Consider the following 21,134-nt stretch of genomic DNA (forward strand, 5'->3'; position numbering starts at 1 on the left):
CCAGAGACATCCCCCGTTCCCCCGCAGGCCTGCGCTGCAACGTGGCCTGGCAACTCCGAGGGGCCCCGCTGCTACTTTTGTGGGCAGGCCAAGCACCCCCGCCAGCTCTGCCTGGTCCGCGCATCCACCTGCAGGGGATGCGGCAAAAAGGGCCATTTCGTGGGGGTATGTCAGGCGCGAGCGGTGGCCGCGGCCTCCAGCGGCGACTCCGAACCGGCATCACAAACTTCTCCACGGGCCCTGTGTGGCCAGCGGTCGCCACCACCCCCATATCCCAGGGCCACATGCGGACCCTGCGCGCCGCCATCTTGTTCCACGGATGCCACCCTTGAGGATTGGCCCCCAGGACCCCAGCTTGGCCGACCACACACTGCCTGAACAGAATTATCAACTACTGCGATTGGCCTCGGTGACTCTGGATCAATCTTGACCTTGAACACTCTCAACCGCTACGATGACCGTTTTCATCAACGGCCACGAGATGTCCTGCCTAATTGACTCTGGGAGCACGGAGAGCTTCATACACCCCGACACGGTAAGGCGCTGTTCCCTCCTCATCCACCCTGTTAATCAAAAAATCTCACTGGCCTCCGGTTCCCACTCAGTGGGGATAAAGGGGTTTTGTTTAGCAAACCTCACAGTCCAGGTAAGGGAGTTCAGAAATTTCTGTCTCTACGTTCTTCCCCACCTCTGCGCGGCTGCACTCCTGGGTTTAGACTTCCAGTGTAACCTTCAAAGTCTGACCTTCCAATTCGACGTTCCCTTACTGTCTGCGGCCTCGTGACCCTTAAGGTCGACCCGCCTTCCCTGTTTGTGAACCTCACCCCGGATTGCAAACCCTTTGCCACCAGTAGCAGACGCGACAGTGCCCAGGACCAGATCTTTATTAGGTCAGAGGTCCAAAGGCTACTGAGGGAAGGGGTCATCGAAGCCAGTAACAGCCCCTGGAGAGCTCAAGTAGTGGTGGTAAAGACCGACCATCAGTCTACAGTCAGACCATCAACAGGTTTACGCAGCTGGTCGCGTACCCTCTCCCCCGCATATCCAACCTGGTAAACAGGATCGCGCATTATAAGGTCTTCTCCACGGTGGATCTCAAGTCCACCTACCACCAGCTCCCCATCCGCACTAGTGACCGCAAATACACTGCCTTCGAGGCAGAGGGGCGGCTCTATCACTTCTTAAGGGTTCCCTTTGGTGTCACTAATGGGGTCTGGGTCTTCCGACGCGAGATGGACCGAATGGTTGACCGGTACGGTTTACGGGCAACATTCCCATATCTCGTTAATGTCACAATCTGCGGCCTCGACCAGCAGGACCACGACACCAACCTCAGAAAATTCCTCCAGACCGCAAAGATCCTTAACCTAACGTACAATCAGGATAAATGCGTTTGTAGCACCGACCGTCTAGCCATTCTCGGCTACGTAGTGCGAAATGGAGTTATAGGCCCCCTCCCCTCCACCAACCGCAACACGTACTTTCTGAACGTGATTGACAAGTACTCCCGGTTCCTATTCGCCATCCCTTGCCGCGAAATGACCGCCTCCACTGTCATCAAGGCCCTCCATAGCATCTTTGCACTGTTCGGGTTCCCCGCTTACATACACAGCGATCCTTTATGAGCGATGAACTGCGTCAATTCCTGCTCAGCAAGGGCATCGCCTCGAGCAGGATGACCAGTTACAACCCCCGGGGTAACGGACAGGTAGAGAGGGAGAACGGAACGGTCTGGAAGACCGTCCTACTGGCCCTATGGTCCAGGAACCTCCCAGTCTCTCGCTGGCAAGAAGTCCTCCCGGATGCCCATCCGGTCACTACTTTGTACAACCACCAATCAGACACCTCACGAACGTCTCCTTGTCTTCCCCAGGAAGTCCTCCTCCGGGACCTAGCTCCCAACCTGGCTGGCAGCCCCCGGACCCATCCTGCTCCGAAAACATGTGCGGGCGCACAAGTCGGACCCGTTGGTCGAGAGGGTCCATCTGCTCCATGCTAACCCCAGTACACCTGGCGTACCCCGACGGCCGACAAGATACGGTCTCCCTATGGGACCTGGCGCCCGCCGGAACTCCACGTACATTCCAGCCACCAGTACCACCCTCCCGTCCACCACAGCACCTTACAGGAGGATTGGTCCTTCCGCCGCCCCTGCTTAGGCCCCCCCCACCCACCGACGCCCCCCGCAGGCGCTCCCTTCCTAGGTCAGCCGTTTTTCCCACCAGCGCCGTCTAGGGGTGATGAGCTGCCATGGAGATCGAAGCCACGCTCCCGGAGTCACAGATGCCTGAGCCTCCACCGGAGTCATCACAAAGGCTCCGACGATTGCAGAGGATGACCAGGGCCCCCAATCGACTGATTGCTTCATTTTAACTGCAATCTGTAAATATAAAACACCGAATGTACACAGCTACCAGACTTATAAATAGTTATTAAACACTGTACGGGGGTAGTAAGGTACCTCCATAACTAATTATGCCATGTTGTTATGTTTTGTCTTTGCTGGCCACCACCCCCGCCGGACTTTTTTTAACAGGGGGTGAATGTGGTATTATAGGTATTACGGTACCTGAGAGGCTGAAGTACCATTGGTAGAACCTATATGCATGCCATTGGCTAGAGTACATAATAGCTCCGCCCTGATAGGCGGGGTATAAGAACCTGTGCCATTCCAGCAGCCCTCATTCTGTACCTGAGCTGCTGGGTGAAACAGGTCGCATTGTGGATAGCACAATTGCTTCACAGCTCCAGGGTGCCAGGTTCGATTCCGGTTTGGGTCACTGTCTGTGCGGAGTCTGCACATCCTCCCCGTGTGTGCGTGGGTTTCCTCCGGGTGCTCCGGTTTCCTCCCACAGTCCAAAGATGTGCAGGGTATGTGGATTGGCCATGATAAATTGCCCTTAGTGTCCTAAATTGCCCTTAATGTTGGGTGGGGTTACTGGGTTATGGGGATAGAGTGGAGGTGTTGACCTTGGGTAGGGTGCTCTTTCCAAGAGCCGGTACAGACTCGATGGGCCGAATGGCCTCCTTCTGCACTGTAAATTCTATGATGAAAAAAAAAGACATCTAGCTTATTAAAGCCTTCAGTTGTACGACTAGCTCATTTTAGTGGTCATTAATCGTGCATCACTGAGATGGCCTGAGATTGTGAAAGGTGCTATATAAATGTAAATCTTTCCATTTGCTCTTTGCTACAGTAACTCTGCAGTTCCCTCTTTGTGTTATATACTTATCAAAGGCTCTTGTTTCCTTTTCTTTTTGCAACATCAGAACAAGCCGCAACTGCAGCCGCACCAGGTCCGGGAGCTCATGCTCAACGAAGATGAGAAGAAGTTGTTGGTGAAAGAAGGGGTCACGCTTCCATCACAGCTGCCTCTGACTAAAGTACGTTAACACCTAATCGCCGCTTGCGTGGTTAAAAGCAGAGCAGGGACACTGCTAACCGGAGCAGGCCAGTGCTAACTGGAGCAGGGCCACCGCTAAGCAGGGCAGGCCAGTGCTGGTAGCACCTAGAGCAAGCCAGTGCTCTCCGCAATAGGCTGGCAATAACTGAAGCAGGCTGGTAGTAACTGGAGCAGGATGAGGCTAACTGGACCCGTGTGAGCCAGGGGGACATGCGTCGTTTGTTATTTTGGAAATGTTATCCTTTGTCTTAAGGGTTGTGGAATACAAGGAGAGGAAGCTATGTTACAGTTAATGCTCTGGTTAGGAGCCATCTTGAGCATTCAGTTTTGAACATCGCACCTCAGGAAGGGTATAGTGGTTGTACTGAGTCACCAGAATGATACTGCCACTAAAATGGTTACGTTATGAGGAAAGGTTGCGTAAACTAAGCTTGTATTCCCTTCAGTACAGAAGGTTAAGGGCAATTGAGCTGCTTAAGGATTGATGGGGTAGATACAGAGAGGTTATTTCCTCTGGTTGGGGCAGGGGTGGCGGAGGGGATAGTAGTGGGGACATCCCAGGACTATGGGGCACAACTTAAAGTTAGAGTTGGCTATTCAGGGGTGGTGCCAGGGAGCAATGGGTAGAGGCAATTCTCTCCCCCCACAAAAGCTGCTGAGGAGGGGGGTCAATTGAAATGTCAAATCTGAGGTTGCTACGTTTTAGTTAGTCAAGGGTATTAAAGGTTACAGACTCAAGGCAGGTAAATAGAATTAAAGCACAGCTTAGTCATGATCTAATTTAATGGCAGACAGGCTCAGGGCCAATTCCAGTTTTGGTAAATTCTCTATCTCAGTCATGCTGTCAGGTGGGTGCTTTGCTGCAGATGATTGGGAAGAAAACTGAATGAGAAAAAAGAAAATCAACTAGAAATTAAATGGCACATCCAGCCGCCTCTGGAAAGGACAATGGTTTCAGGTTTTAGATTTTGATCTTGCCAGGCATAACGCACCAGGAACATTGACCTGTCTTCTGTTTTTCTTTCTTCTTTAAAAAAATTTAGAATACCCAATTATTTTTTTTCCAATTAAGGGGCAATTAAGCGTGGCCAATCCACCTACCCTGAACATCTTTGGGTTGTGGGGGTGAGATCCTCGCAGACATGGGCAGAATGTACAAACTCCACACGGACAGTGACCCAGGATCAGACCCTGGTCCTTGGTGCCGTGAGGCAGCAGTGCTAATCACTGTGCCGCCCTCTGTTTTTCTTTCAGTTGGTGATAGACCTGCTGTGAATTCCCTACCACTTGTGTCCTATCTTTTAGAGAAATTAAAGGTCCCCCTTCCACCAGGCTTTTCTGGCAAGCTTTCCAACATCGAAGCAGACTTTGGGGAGGGTGGAGTGTCCTGGGGGGTATGTGGTCGATATCAGTGTGTAGGGTATGAAGACATGGATAGAAGGGCGAACGATAAAATATATCGAAAACTGGGATCATAAACAGGCAGCAGACAACAGAACGATTGCCTTTACAGGCCCGCAATGTCAGAACGTGCCCGGCAGAGATTAAATGAAAAAATGAAAATCGTTTATTGTCACAAGTAGGCTTCAAATGAAGTTATTGTGAAAAGCCCCTAGTCGCCACATTCCGGCGCCTGTTCGGGGAGGCTGGTACGTGAATTGAACCGTGCTGCTGGCCTGCCATGGTCTGCTTTCAAAGCCAGCGATTTAGCCCTGTGCTAAACCAGCCCCTAGATAGATATTATAGAAGCCGCATCTACTAAGTGTTTGTTAGTGAGATGGGAAAGGACAGTCAGCCCTTTCAGTATTCACTGGTATAAATCCAGGGCCAAAATCACTCCGGTAGATTCTAAAATCAGAACCTTCAGTTCCTTGTTGCCTTGACAGGGGAACATTTTCTGCCACTCCCAACATTTTACAAAAAATAAAGTGGATTTTTATTTAAGGTATTTTTTAAAACTGTCTGTAGTGTTATGGGTCAGGGTTTAGAGCTGTGTTTTTCGCACTTGTTTTCCGGGGACCCATTTTTACCAACCGGCCAACCTTCGGGACCCAACCCGGCCGACCTTCGCGCCCCATGCCAGCCGACCTTCGCGACCCTCACCGGCCGACCTTTGCGGCCCACACCGGCCGACCTGCGCGACCCACCATTTTCTCTTACCTTGTTATTGCTGACAAAAATGGAGAAAATGGTTTTGGGTTCCTTTGGCCCCAATGGTTATTTTGTCCTTTTGGTCCCTTTGGCCCCCCGAACTTGAAAACAAAAGGCTGTGACCATATAAAAAAAAATGCGCCGGACTGCGCATGTGTGCCCGATCATCTGTGCAGTTGTGCGCATGTGTGCCCGATCATCAGTGCAAACAATTTTAAAAATCTATTCCTGGCCATTTTGAAGGCTGCTCGCAGCCGGCATTATTAAAAGCTGGCTGCTGCGGCCGTTGCGTGTGGATGCGCGATCGGGTGTGCCACAACGGACGGCTCCGCGATCCTCCCGACACCCGCCTGCGACCCACCCGCGGGTCGAGCCCCTGAGTTTGACAATGCCTGGTTTAGAGAACCCAAATGTGTATCATGGAGTTCACCTGACCCACAACTTTTAATAGATTGTGGTTATGGGGAGCACACGGGCCTACCTTACAGGTGTGGTGCAATAGAGAACTAAAGTACTTTTAAATTAAAACAATGTTTATTTATGAAACCAGTTAACACTTTATAAACCCACAGTAAACATCTTAACAACTATCAACACTAATCATCCCCACAGATACAATATTCTATAAGTAACCCTTAATCTTTCCTTGCAACATCCATAAGACCAAAGACCCTTTTTAACACAGAGATCAGGTTTAAATTCTGTACTGAGAACAGTTATCACTTTGAAATCACCCAAATGATCTGGAGACTGTCTTTAGATTGCAGAGAGGTCCTTATACAGCTGCTTGCTTTTCCTGCAACTATCCAGCTCTCAAAACAAAACTAAAAAATACCCTGTAGCTGCCTGCTCAAAAACAAAAGTGAAAGACAGACAGCCCAGCTCCACCCAGAGTCTGACATCACTGCAGCTATTCGATAAATACCCATTTCTTAAAGGTACATCCACTCCAGCTATTTAATAAAAACCCAGTTCTTAAAAGTTCTCTCACATGACAGTAGATACAATGTACACAAAATCACAGCCATCATCTCACCAAATACTCCGACACCTAAAAGATCTACTGAATTTCAGGCACATGTCCTGTCTTAGTTGGTGGGTTAATCTCCTTACCTGGATACTGAGAGTATGACAGCCAGGAATGGGGCGAGAGAGGATTGTTACACAAAAGTGTCTGTGGTTTCATTACCATCTTTGCTGCTCCCTCTGAAGATATACGTTGCCTGATTTTTTTTCTGTCCCTTCCCATTAAAAGCTGGCAGCCAATTCCAGGTTGATTGTTTGCAGTTTTGTGTGTCACCCTTTTCCCCTCCCCCATGCTCTTCCTACTTCCCTCGCTCTCTCTCACACACATAGACTCCTTCTCTATCTTCTCTTTCTATCTATCCCCCGCACACTCTATGGTTTCCCTTTTTGTATTTCTCCTTTTATCTGTATCTATCTCATACATGCTCTCTCCCTTTGTCTCTCAAACCTTCTTTTTCTTTCCCGTTCCATCTCCCGCGCGCATATTCCCTCTGTTTTTCTCTTTTCTCCTCCCTCTCTCTCGCTCTCTATCAGCAGGAGCCCGTTGTCAAGAATAATTGAATCAGAATGTAAGCAGACTGGATGAGTTGAGTTCTTTCCCCTTTTCAGCAAGAAGAACGAGTTTTGAAGAAGATCAGGAGAAAGATCCGCAATAAACAGTCTGCGCAAGAGAGCCGCAAGAAGAAAAAGGAGTACATTGACGGCCTGGAAAACAGGTGAGGGTTGATGGTTATAACAACACCTGGTAGAGTGGTACTGGGGCCTACCACTGGCTCTGTGCTAACGGACTAATCTCAAGTAACAAGGGCTGCAATTGGGGCAAAGGAAAAGGAAACAAGATGTGATAATGAGGGTGAGGGGTGGAGGAGAGGGCATGGCAAGACTATGTGATCATCTGGGCACATCATTCAATGCATATTATTGGAATGCCAGGACAAAAATGGAGCAGCAATTCAACAGTAAGCAGACTGGCTCTCTCCCTCCCGACACACCCTCTGAGCCCCCCAATCCACATCTACCATTTTTAAAGACAGGGGATGAGGATTTCAGAGGGTTTGGGGCAAGGGCAACAATGTAACCTGCCCCCATTTTACCCAATCTCTGTCCATGCCAACTCACCATTTAATCATTGGCAAAGGACAGTTAAGGCTGGTGGAGGAAAATCATTGCGAGGCCAATAACTGTTTGTTTCTCAATGGAGAAACTTGTTCCCCCATCCTACCCAGCACCTTGCATGATGATAGCAGTTCATCTGAATATTTAAATGTCATCAATGTGCTGAGAGGCGGTGAGTGTTGATGGGGGATGGAGACCGTGCTCCCCGGGCCAGCAGCAAATGATCATTATGGGAAATATTTTGTGAGGGAAGGTGAATATTGGCCAAGTAAAAGAGGCTCTTTGAGGCTCAGAAATGTGGCTGCAAGCCAGAATATTCAGCTTTGGTGGCCCTCACTGGATGGTCAGGTGCACCAGCAATAACAGCAAAAACTGGCATTTATACATCAGCTTTAACCTATTAAAACCTCCCAAGGCTCATTGCAAGAATATTATCAGAAAAGATTAACACCGAGCCACTTAAAGAGATTAGGACAACAAAGGCTTGATCTGACCTCTTGGTGAAAGAGGTACATTTAAGGAGTTCCCACCTGAAAGGAGGAAAGAGAGATAGTGGCTGGGAGAGAGAGGTAGAGGTGGAGAGAGAGGTGGGGATAGAGACGTAGTAAATGGATGACTTAGGGCCTAGGCAGCTGTGGTGGGGTGCAGGAAAATTGGAGTTGCATCAGAGGACAGAATTGAAAGATTAGTTAGATCTCAGAGGATTATAGGGGACCCAGGAAGTCATTGAGGGAGGGAAGGGCAAGGCAATGAAAGGATCTTTCAACACAAGGAAGTGAATTTTTAATTTGAGACATTTCCACATTGAATCAATGCAGATCAGTAAGCACAGTGATGGGTGGACCATAAGATGTGGGAGCAGAGGTAGGTCATTCACTCCATCTATTCTGCTCTGCCATTCAATGAGATTATGGGGTGAATTCTCTGCCTCCCCAGCCATGTGTTCCTCGGTGGCTTGCTGTCGCCGGCAGCGGGATTCTCTGTTCCCGCCACCGGCCAATGGGATTCCCCATTGTAACCACCCCACGCCGATGGGAAACCCGTGGGCAGACGTGGGCTGCTGGTGGAACAGAGAATCCTGCCGGCGGAGAATTCATCCCCATGACTGATCTGATGTAATTATCCTCAATTCCATTTTTCCACCTTATCCCCACACCCTTAATTCCCTTGCTGATTAAAATCTGTGAATCTCAGCCTTGAACATGCTTAATGACCCAACCGCTGCTGCTCTCTGCAGTAAAGAATTCCATAGGTTCACTATCCTCTGACAGAAGAAAATCCTCCTCATCACTGCGTTAAATGGGTGACCCCTTACTCTGAGATTCTGCCCTCTGGTCCTAGACCCTGCCACAAGGGGAAACAACCTCTCAGCATCTACTCTGTAAAGCCCCCTGAGAATCCAAATGTCTCAATAAGGTGGCCTCTTATTCTTCTGGGGCTGGTTTAGCACACTGGGCTAAATCGCTGGCTTTTAAAGCAGACCAAGGAAGGCCAGCAGCACGGTTCAATTCCCATACCAGCCTCCCCGAACAGGCGGCGGAATGTGGCGACTATGGACTTTTCACAGTAACTTCATTGAAGCCTACTTGTGACAATAAGTGATTTTCATTCATTTCATTTCCTTCATTCATTTCTAACCCCAATGAGTACAGTCCTAACATACACAACCTCTCCTCATAAGAAATACCCTCCACAACTGAGATCAACCTAGAGAACCTTCAATGCCAGTATATCTTTCCTTAGATAAGGGACCAAAACCGTTCACAGTATTCCAAGTGGGGCCTAACTAGTGCTTTGTACAGTTTTCGCAAGAGCACCCTATTTTCATACTCCATTCCCTTTGAAATAATGGCTAACATTCCAATCGCCTTCCCAATTACCTACTGAAATTGCATGCAAGCTTTTTATGATTTATGCAGAAGGACCCCAATCCCTCTGTGCTGCAGTTTTCTGCAGTCTTTCTCCATTTAAATAATATTCAGCTCCTTTATTCTTTCTACCAAAGTGCATAACTTCACATTTTCCTACATTATGGGCGGGATTCTCTCAGCCCGGGACCGCCCCGACGGCGGCAAGCGATTCTCCGCAGAGCGGAGAATTGGCGCCATTGGCGCTGACGTGGTTGGCGTGGCGCCAGTCGGGGGCTGCTCTATACTGCCGGCCCGCCAATTCTCGGCCCGGGATGGGCCAAGCGGCCGTCGTAAAACTGCCGATTCCCGCCGGCGCCGTCCACACCTGCTCTCAGCCGGCGGGACCTCGGCGTGGAAGGATCGGGGAGCGGCCTGTGGGAGGGGGGGGGGGGGGTTCGACCCCAGGGGGGGGACCTCCGTGTGGCCTGGCCCGCGATCGGGGCCCACCGATCGGCGGTCCGGCCTCTCGTGCTGGCGGCCTCCTTTCTTCCGCGGCGGCCCCTGTAGTCCTGTGCCATGTTGCGTCGAGGCCGGCGCGTTGAAGGAAGCCACTGCGCATGCGTGGATCCAGCGGCGCCCAGTTCACGCCAGGATCAGCAGCTGGAGCAGCGTGAACCGCTCCAGTGCCGTGCTGGCCCCCTGTAGGGGCCAGAATTGCTGATCCTGAGGCCGTGTTGACGCCGTCGAGAAACGCAACTGCGTTTCCGACAGCGTCAACAGTTAGCCTCAGGATCACAGAATCCCACCCTATATTCCATCTGCCACATTTTTGCCCACTCACCTAATCTGCCCGTATCCCTCTTTGTGTCATCCTCACCACTTGCTTTCCAACCTATTTCTGTGTCATCCACAAACTTGGCAATAGTACGTTCACTTCCCTCATCGAAGTAATTATTATATTGTAAATAATTATGGGGCCAGCATTGATCCCTGTGGCACTCCACTAGTTACAGGTTGTCATCCTGAAAATGCCTCCTCTCATCCCAACTCCCAATTCTTCTGAGGTTGATGTTCAGGCACGTGGTCGGGCAAAATAGACAAAGTTCATGTGCGCTCAGACCTCTGCTACATTCTGGTTGCAGTCCTTTCTATTATATTGGAGTTGCTCAGTGTTCTCTATTATATTTGGCATACTCTTGTGTTATTTCTGTTTCACCTTTAGGATGGCAGCCTGCACGGCCCAGAACTATGAGCTGCAGAGAAAAGTCATCCGTCTGGAGAAGCAGAATACGTAAGTGGTCTCTTCTGTTAATACCTTGTTAATTACATTGTTAAGAGGAACAGGTAATAGGTATTATCGAGCACATGTCAATCGGGGATAGCTGGGACAATGGGTTGTGTGGGAGGGGAGCTGTGAGACTGAACAAGTCAATTAACTTTCTCAATAAAGAAAAGGTATGTCTTGGTTTTGACTTCAGCAATCGGTTTGGATCCTAAGAACATCCTCTGTGGAAGGTGATGACAGCATCAAATTGGGGCTTCAGGACATTTGGAGACAGCGTGACAGTGTAGCCCAGCTATTGGTATTCCATCAAATCCCAAAGCTGGTCTTCAGTAAGATAGAGATCATCTTACTCAGTGGTAATCACCAGAAAAATAATGAGGGCCAAATGTGTTATTGAAACATTTTGATTGAGTTACATAAGAGTGGGGTGAAGGTTGGGAAGAGTTGTGAGAGCAGGAAGGTGGAACGAGTTGTGAGAGGAGGCTCTGATGCTGGCAGTGCTGGTGCCTCAGAGCTCAGTCCCTTAGGCCACTCCCTCAAAACCATAACAAGAAACAAATCATGAGTGTGCGTCTCGTGGATACTGAGAGCCAATCCTGGTGTTGCCCCGCCAGAGCCTTTGCTATATAGTCAGCACAGTTGCCTCGGAGGACGAGAAACACGCCACAACATCCCGTTGCAAATAAAATAGGAATATCCTGTTCCAATCCCTGGGGAAAATATTATTAATCCCCCCTGAGTTATGTTCTTGCACCATTTGACATGGAGCAGCACAGGCATACCTGTAAAATCTGAGGGTTATGGGTAAAGAGCTCAGGCATGGGACTAATTGAATTGCTCTTTCAAAGAGTTGGCACAAGCGTGGTGGCATGGTGGGCGGAATGGCCTTCTTTGTGCAATATGATTCTGTAACTCCAATTGTTTGTGCAGTCGCGAACCACAGTTTGGGAGCTGCAGTCAGTTCATCATCGTACTATGGTGCAAAAAATGGCCTGGGTTGACATTGTCAGATGGGGCTCAGGAAAGGCGAACGCAGGCAGCCCAGTGAATACCAATGGCCTAATTGCAGTTCAAACTGCCTTACATCCTCCTGTTATTTTATTCTTGCTGGTTAGATTAGTCCTTTAGTGGGTTTTATTAAAACCAAGTTTCACCAGGTGTAAATGCCTCGTAGGTAAACCAACAATAACTTGCATTTATATAATACTTTTAACATCCACAAACATCTAAAGGTACTTTGCCAGTAGCCAAAAATGGATTCCAAGACAAGGGAGGTATTAGAAGGCCTTAACATCTTGACCAAAGAGATGGGTTTTAAGGAGGATCTTAAAGGTAGAAGGAGTTAATGATGTGTAGGGATTTAGGAAGAGAATTCTGGAATGTGGGACCTGAACAGCTGAAGACACAGCATCAGATAGTGAGGTGACGAAAGAGAGGAGGGATTCCAAATTTAAATGGGCACAGAGTTTGGAGGGCCGGGGAATTGTAGGGTTGTGAGGAGTGAGACCGTGAAGAGGGTAAGGTATTGGGGGTGTGTGGGAATTGGGAGCCGATGTAAGTCATTGAAGACTAGGGTGATGTGTGAAAGGGACTTGGGGAAGGACGGAAGTGAACAACAGAGATTTGAATGAGCTGATGTTTATGAAGAATGGGAGATGGGAAGTTAGCTGGAAGAGGATTCAAGTAATGGAGTTTTGAGGTGACAAAGGTATGAATGAGAGTTTCAGCCGCAGTTGTTTGGAGGCAGGGGCAGCGGTGAGAAATATGGATATAGGTTTTTTTGTGATTCAGATGATATGGAGTATGGAGCTTGATGTGTCTGGAGAGTGGGTGGATTCAGTGCCAAGTGCAGGGAGCTTGTGATGGGGCCAAAGCAATGGCTTCAGTCGAACAACACAGAGGTTGTGGAGAGGTCATGGGAAGTGGTCGAGATGTAGAACAGGGTGTCCATCACATAACATGTGGAAGCTGAGCCCATGCCGGCAGGTGATAACACTAAGGAGCAGCATGTGAATGGGGACATGGGGGGGTTTTAGCCAAGAACAGATCCTTGGGGCAAGTGGGGCGCCGAGAAGAGAAGTAATTACTGGAGATGCTCTAACCATGACTGAATTAGTCAGAGTGGAACAATGTAAGTGAGGTCCTACTGAACTGGGTAGTAATTGGAGAAGGTCGGTGAGTGGTCAAAGACTCCAGAAAGGTCACTAGGGAGGTTAAAACTTGTTAATATGACTGGATTGAGCTGTTGAGGTAACGTATATTTAAATCGAATGGGGGCTAAGGGGATGCGCAACTTTTATCTTTCCCTGTTATAGACACTTTCCTGTATCACTGGCCCTAGATTTTTCTCTGAATATAGTCATGTCTATTGCTCAGTCATATATTCCCAACCTTTGTTTGCCATCAGTAGTGGGTTTCTGGTTCAGAATATGGGGCGAAATTCTCCCGAAACGGCGCGATGTCCGCCGACTGGCGCCCAAAACGGCGCCAATCAGACGGGCATCGCGCCGTCCCAAAGGTGCGGAATGCTCCGCATCTTTGGGGGCCGAGCCCCAACATTGAGGGGCTAGGCCGACGCCGGAGTCTCTTCCGTCTCCACCATGGTGGAGGCCGTGGCGGAGGCGGAAGGGAAAGAGTGCCCCCACGGCACAGGCCCGCCCGCGGATCGGTGGGCCCCGATCGCGGGCCAGGCCACCATGGGGACACCCCCTGGGGCCAGATCGCCCCGCGCCCCCCCCCAGGACCCCGGAGCCCACCCACGCTGCCTTGTCCCGCCGGTAAATAGGTGCTTTAATTTACGCTGGCGGGACAGGCAATTTATCGGCGGGACTTCGGCCCATCCGGGCCGGAGAGTCGAGCGGGGGGGCCCGCCAACCGGCGCGGCCCGATTCCCGCCCCCGCCGAATATCCGGTACCGGAGACTTCGGCAGCCGGCGGGGGCGGGATTCACGGCAGCCCCCGGCGATTCTCCAACCCGGCGGGGGGTCGGAGAATGACGCCCATGATCTTCTGTGCAATTGTGCAACAGATGCTGTGGGTCCTACAGTGCAGAAAATGTTCAGATATAGTCATGTCTATTGCTCAGTCATATATTCCCAACCTTTGTTTGCCATCAGTAGTGGGTTTCTGGTTCAGAATATGGGGCGAAATTCTCCCGAAACGGCGCGATGTCCGCCGACTGGCGCCCAAAACAGCACAGGATAGCTGCAGATTTAAAATAAAAAGGCTGAACACATCAGCAAGCTTGACAAGACAGATGTGTTCCCTGGTTCAGTGCATCTGTGCCTGCTTTTAATACTGCGCAAGTAGGTGGACTTTGAATGGGTTCCGATCGGATCTGATTTAGTTGGCGGAGGAGAGTTGTATCATTAATCTCATTGAGAATACATTTTTGCCCCTAGATATTCCAGTATGTTCCCTGATAGGCTACGACAGGTATTGTCTGGGAGAATTAACACAAACTAAAATTTTCTACACACTGCTTCCTTCTCATAGGACATTACTTCAGCAACTGAGAAAACTCCAAATGCTGGTCATGCATTCAACAGGCAAGACTGCTCAAACTGGCACCTGCATCATGGTATGTTACTGGGCGCGTCATGATGATGCAAAACAAACTGAATCACATTTGGCACCTATTCTACCCTCAGCCCAACAATCACTTCCATTCACTTCAACAGACAGAATATCAGTCGGTCATATTAACAAGCGACCAATGTGCTTCTGCCTATTTTGTGGTCCAGGCCCATGTCCAATTTCATCCTTGTTACCAATCACAGCAGCTGATTTGCTTCTATTGTTACCAAACTGTGGTAGATGCTTATTAATTAACTAAATACATTCAGAGATGGAGAAAAGTTACTTCTATTGTATGTCAGCACATGTGGCTAAAATGGTGTTACCATAGTCACACCTGTGGCTAGGCAGCAGTTTCTAATGGATGGCATTGCGGTATCAATGGGATGATAGCATCATGAAATCGAGATGCTGCAACCATGCCCCCCCCCCCCCCCCCCCGCCCTTCCGCCTCTCTGTAAGGAACCAGCAGTTTTAAGGAGGCAAACAGAGAAAGGAAAATGGCAGCTCTTAATTCTGGCGTTACTGTGTGCCTTTGCAACAGGGAAACAGGCTGGGATTTTAAATCGGGACCACTGCCATCCCACACATACATAAAACCCAGTGTGATGGCTTGGGGTCAAAACTATGGTTTTCCATAATATGCTCGGCAGATGAGCCCCAAAGTCAACAGCCTACTCGCCATTTAAAAAAAAAAAAAATCATTAACAGGAAACTGAGCTTGTTAACAAACTCATTGATCTGAATATTATACTGCACACATCATAATACATTTGACATGGAGAATCTACTGTTAGAAATAGTGGATACATTGGTGGTCAACTTCCAAAATTCTATAGACTCTGGAACAATTCCCACAGATTGGAGGGTAGCTTATTTAACCCCACTATTTCAAAAGGGAGGTAGAGAGAAACCAGGGAATTAGAGACCAATCAGCCTGATGTCGGTAGTGGAGAACATTCTAGAATTTATTATCTAAGATTTTATAGCACTTAGAGAACTTGGAAAACAGTGGCAGGATTGGACAGAGTCAGCATGGTTTACGAAAGGGAAATCATGATTGACAAATCTACTGGAATTCTTTGAGGATGTAACCAGTAGACTTGATGAGAGGGAGCCAGTCTATTTGGTTTATTTGGACTTTCAGAAGGCATTCGGCAATGCCCCACAGAGATTAGCGTGTAAAATAAAACACCTGGGATTAGGGGTAGTGTATTGAGATGGATAGAAAAATAGGTTGGCAGACAGGAAAAAAAGAGAAGGAATAAATGGGTCTTTTTCCAAATGGCAGGAAGTGACTAGTGGGGCACTGCAAGGATCGGTGCGAGGACTCCAACGAGTCACAATATATATTAAAGATTTAGATGAGGGAACTAAATGTAATATCTTCAAATTTGCAGATGACACAAAGCTGGGTGGGAGGGTGAGCTGTGAGGAGGATGCAGAGACCCTTCTGTCTGATTTGGACAAGTTGCATAATTAGGCAAATGAATGGTAGATGCAATATAATTTGGAAAATGCGAGGATATCTACTTAGGAAGCAGAAATGGGAAGGCAGATTATTATCTGAATGACCATAACTTAGGAGAGGGCAATGAGACCTGGGTGCCCTCGTACACCAGTCACTGAAGGTAAACATGGTGCAGCAGGTCGTAAAGAAGGCAAATGGTATGTTGGCCTTCATTGCGAGAATAACCGAATAGGGATGTCTTGCTGCAATTATACAGGGGCTTGGTTGAGGCCGCACCTGGAATACTGTGTGCAGTTTTGATCACCTTATCTGAGGAAGGATGTGCTTGCTCCAGAGGGAATGCAGAGAAGGTTTACCAGACTGATTCCTGGGATAGCAGGACTGATGCGTGAGGAGGGATTGAATGGGTTAGGATTGTATTCGCTGGAGTTCAGAAGAATGAGGGGGGGATCTCATAGAAACCTATAAAATTCTAACAGGGCTAGACAGGGTAAATGCAAGAAGGAAGTCCCCAATGGTGGGTGTGTCCAGAACCAAGGGTCACAGTCTGTGGATAACGGGGTAAACCATTTAGGATAGAGATGAAGAGAAATATCTTCACCCAGAGAGTGGTGAGCCTGAGGAATTCATTGCCACAGAAAGAAGTTGAGGCCAAAACATTGTATGTTTTAAAATGCAGTTAGATATAGCACTTAGGGCGAAGGAGATCAAATGATATGGGGGGAAGGTGGGATCAGATTATTGGGTTGGATGATAAGGTATGATCATAATAACTGGCAGAGCAGGCTCGAAGGGCTAAATGGCCTCCTCCATGCTCCTGTTTTCTCTGTTTCACCATCTGAAATGAACAATTTTTGGAAGGGGGTTGCATCCTTTGTGGGAGGGGGTGCCCCTTGCACATCTGGGGCTCCTTTTCCCTCCCCCATGACAAAGTCACCCTTTGCGCCTCCCAGCTGGACTCCAACATCTGACACCCCCATGCCCCCTTGATACCTCTCTTTAGGGTACCCGATCCTTCCGCACCCAAAGTCCCAGCTTTACCCGAATCTGGCACCCATTGTTCCCTTCATCATGAGACGACTTGTGGTCCTGGGTTCTTGTGCTGTTGGATCTGTTAGAGCTGCCAGCCATTCAGATTGGCAGGGCTTCCTCCCACTGAGGGATGGACGTCCCGCTCTCTGCTTGGGTTTGCACCAGCAGCATGATATCACTGTGGAGTTGCCTTTTTGGAAGTTGGTTGCTTTGTGAATAACTTTTCTAATGTCAAGCAAGCATTATCTTCCCACCCCCTCCTCCCCCGCATTAAATTTGCCCCACTGACTCTTCAAGAAACTGTCCCTTGAAAACACTGTTCCTTTAAGGCGAAGAACATCGTTAGTGTCAACGTCAGCCGTGTGACATTTGGTCTTTTCTCTTTCCAGGTGCTGATGTTATCATTTGCCCTGATTATTTTCCCCAGCTTCAGTTCGTTCGGCACCAGTAAAGGTGCAAAGGAAGATGACTTCACTCCTGTACGAGGTTAGTATTTATATCCAGATTAGCTTAACATCAGGTGGTTAGGATAATACTCCAACACCAGACACTCATGAAGAGCAAAAGACAGAACTCTCAATTTGATTTATGTCCTTGGGCAAAAACCTGATCACATGGCATATCGCTGTTTAAAAAAGTACACGATAGTAGGCATCCCCTTGTAAACTTAACCTGCTCTTGTGCCATGGTGATGTGCTTCAAGTGGGAAGGGTACAGAGGAAATCATTGTGAAGCTGTCGTAAGATATCATTGAATATCCCAGACAGGTTAGTCTGCCATGTCTTGAGAGATAGCTGGAGGTGAAAGCTTTTATGGTTCACTGCATTGGAATTTTGGGTGGGAGCCCACACTCAGAATCAGAAGAGCAAATTTGTGAGGATGTTAAAATGAAGCTGGAAGATTTGCCTAGCTTGAGTGAGATGGAAGATCTCCAGTAATACTGTCATGGTGAAAGACAGTTCTGGGGTTGGAAGTTACCAAGCTGAGAAAGTAAGACATCAGGAGCTTTGGTCTGATTTCTGGAGAATTGAATATCTACTTAACGAGTGGGTAATATACACCTGCAAAATGAGCTTTTTCAGTTGTGCTAAAAATAAGAAGGTGGGGGTATTCTGTTCCATGGTTTAAAATATTAGTTGTTTACAAAAATAATGCATAGCCAATAATTCTTTTAGTCTTTTATTACAGTAAACACTTTAAAACCTGACATTCTGTTGTGTCATCCTTTCAGCTATCAATTTGAAATTTACATTTCCTTTTAAAAGCTATTGGTCTCCCTACATGTTGGGGTCACAGTGGAATCAGTAACTCCACTGACACTCAATAAAGTGGCCCGTTTTAACTAAATGGCTACTGTATCTCTATCTGAAGAGTTCAAAAACTATAACATTGATTGTCTTTGCAGTATTTTCCAGGTCTCTGCATGATCTGGGATCATCCCGGGTGCTTCATATGTTGGCCAGTCCTCACGACCATGCTGCAGGAGAGGAGAATTTAGATTGGAGTGACCAGCTTACTTTGGAGAGCAGTGACACATCTAACAAAGAAGACCAAACAGTGAATGGCAAAGAACTCACTGGTGATATTGAGAGTCTCTTGCCAAACAGGTCCCACTCTTCATTGAGGACTGGTGCCATTGCCAAGAATATCACAGTCCTTGAAGATCTCAATCCTGAAGACCATATTGCAGAACATGGACTCGGACATTCACCGTGGACTGAACTGACTCCTGACCATGGAGATGAAATGGAGGAGCTTTTATAATTTGGAACTTTTCTTACTTGTTGATGTTTAAAGGGGGAAAGAGCCATGACTGATTAAGCACTGAAGATTGGAATAAGATTTACATTGTTCCATCCGAATACATTGTACCAGTTTTCCCTTGCACATTAGAAACAGCCCCATTCTCTCAAATTAGCTGTATTGTAAAGTCCGGATTGCCCGATCTGCCGTATCTTGGCTCTAACTGGGTACAATGTACATATTTTAATTTTTAAAAACATAAATATCAGTTTTAATTACATTAATATGAACAGTCCCTGCTCCATAGTATTAATACTCAGTATATTAATTGACACTTTTCAAAAATTATCACAGCGTTAACAACAGTTAGTCGAGCAAAATGAGTACAATTACACTTTATAGAATTTTGAGTGCAAAAGGAGGCTACCTGGCCCATCGAGTTTGCACCAGCCCTTGGAAAGAGCACCCTACTTAAGCCCACACCTCCACCCTATCCCTGTAACCCAGTAACCCCACCGAACCATTTTGGACACTAAGGGCAATTTAGAATGCCCAATCCATCTAACCTGCACATCTTTGGACTGTGGGAGGAAACCGGAGCACCCGAAGGAAACCCACGCAGACACGGGGAGAACGTGCAAACTCCGCACAGGCAGTGACCCAAGCCAGGAATAGAACCTGGGACCCTGGAGCTGTGAAGCAACAGTGCTAACCACTGTGCTACCTGCCGCCCCGGTGTAATGATAATGATCTTGTTTACCTTTTCTTGCGGCTGAATCAGCAGTGTGATCCAGAGTTCTGGACCATCATGGTGATGCTGCATTGGTGAATTAGCTTTTCTCCCTGGTTCATGTATCTGAGCTTTGCATTTTCTGAGCCTGTCCACCCCACGTGGTTCAATTCTTTATAATTGTTGTTGTTGCTTCCCCAAAAGATGGTGATGTTCTGGCACACGTTTGGATGGAAAAAGGTTGACCTCCAGGCATCTGACTCCATTTTTAACTTGAGCACCTAAGCTATGAGAGGAAGCTGACTGAGGTTGGAAGCTGTGATGGGGAGCGCTAGAGGTTTCTCCAGACTGGGTTGAATGAGCTCTCCTCACCCGATCCTCTCAAGTGAGCTGACTGTTTCCTCACCTTCGACCAGGGATTGCAAAGCCAATTATAGACCCCAGTCCCTTTTGCCATCCCCCTCACCACTTCCCACATATCGCCAACTCTTGTCATTCTCATCCTTTGACATCCACCCTGTCTTGCTAACGACTGCCTTGCCTCTTCACATTGCCCTCTGCTTCCTCCACCCTGCAGCTCTCGTATCACATTTTCATGTTGTGGTCGCTGCTTTTATACAATGATTTTCCACAATATCATTTAGTTGATGGCCATTGAACTGATTTGTTTTTTGTAAAGATTTCACTGCAACAAACAGAATGAATGCAAATGATTAAAATTTCATAGATCTATAAAAATATATTTGTGGATTTATTTATCACCCTTCTGACCCCCATTTAGCACTTCCACCTCAGTGGAAACCATAAGATAATTAACAATCTTGAAATTTTTGCCTCATAATCTCCAAAATGGCTACTGGTGGTATTATCATGATGCTTCACATGACATTGCTCAATTTTGATGGAGAATTATATTCATTGTGTTATTGCCTGCAGTAGAATAGTAGAACATCATTCAAATATGCAAAACATTTGCCAACTAATACTCTTAATATTTCCAACAATAATTTCCAGACAGTAGTTCTGTAATACTCAAAACATAGAACACAGATAACCAAGGAAGAGACAAAGTGTCCTCGATGTGTTGTTATGAACACATGAAATATGAAGAAAAAGTTAATTGGAACATCTGATCTGTCCCACACAGATGTGGTCCACCATGTGACGCTCACCACCCTTCCCAGACTGATGCGATCTCTTGAAAGAGACAAAAAAGTGGATAAATTGTGGGTCAATTTGGGGGACAAATGATTTCACTTAGGCTCCCTCAGGTGACCAGAAGTTCACTCAGGCCCTGACAGCTCTGTGAAGTACCTACGTCTTTTATGAGTTGAGATCCACCCCAGCCAGAAACAAGTCCTGCTCTCTCTTAAAGGAACTCAGTCAATTGATGTTCACCACATGAACTGGTCAGTTCACAGGTCCGTTATGCTCAGGGGGAAGGGGTGGGTGGGGGGGGGGGGGGGCGGTGGGTGGGAGGAACTGCCTCCAAAGATAAAGGAAGAGCCAACATTCACATGATGGTTTTCCGTCTGTTACTGTAGCCAGTTAAAATGGCGAACTCCCGATTTAAAATGGAGAACGGCAAAGGCTGATGGGAAAGTCAGCCAACAGGACACAAACAAGCAGCTGCAGGTTGACTGTGTATTTACCTCTGGAAAGGCCAGACAAGATCGATACCAGCAACCATCAGCACAACAAAACACCAGCCATCTGCATACTAATGAGCAATCCCCGGGAACAATGAGCA

The 21,134-nt window shown here is 47.8% G+C and overlaps 1 protein-coding gene across 1 annotated transcript in view; it reads left to right on the forward strand.

Moving 5' to 3' along the window:
* The window catches only part of LOC140395253 (cyclic AMP-responsive element-binding protein 3-like protein 3), a 99,865-nt gene extending 79,741 nt beyond the window's left edge, over positions 1–20,124 (forward strand). The window contains exons 5-10 of the mRNA XM_072482813.1: positions 3,271–3,384; positions 7,191–7,297; positions 10,770–10,838; positions 14,328–14,412; positions 17,301–17,397; positions 18,317–20,124. Coding sequence (XP_072338914.1) covers positions 3,271–3,384; positions 7,191–7,297; positions 10,770–10,838; positions 14,328–14,412; positions 17,301–17,397; positions 18,317–18,675 — 831 coding nt within the window. The 3' untranslated portion in view covers positions 18,676–20,124. The remainder of the gene's footprint in view (positions 1–3,270; positions 3,385–7,190; positions 7,298–10,769; positions 10,839–14,327; positions 14,413–17,300; positions 17,398–18,316) is intronic.
* Positions 20,125–21,134: the final 1,010 nt, after the last annotated feature.

This window comes from Scyliorhinus torazame, chromosome 18 (genome assembly GCF_047496885.1).
Source record: "Scyliorhinus torazame isolate Kashiwa2021f chromosome 18, sScyTor2.1, whole genome shotgun sequence".
NCBI lineage: Eukaryota > Metazoa > Chordata > Chondrichthyes > Carcharhiniformes > Scyliorhinidae > Scyliorhinus > Scyliorhinus torazame.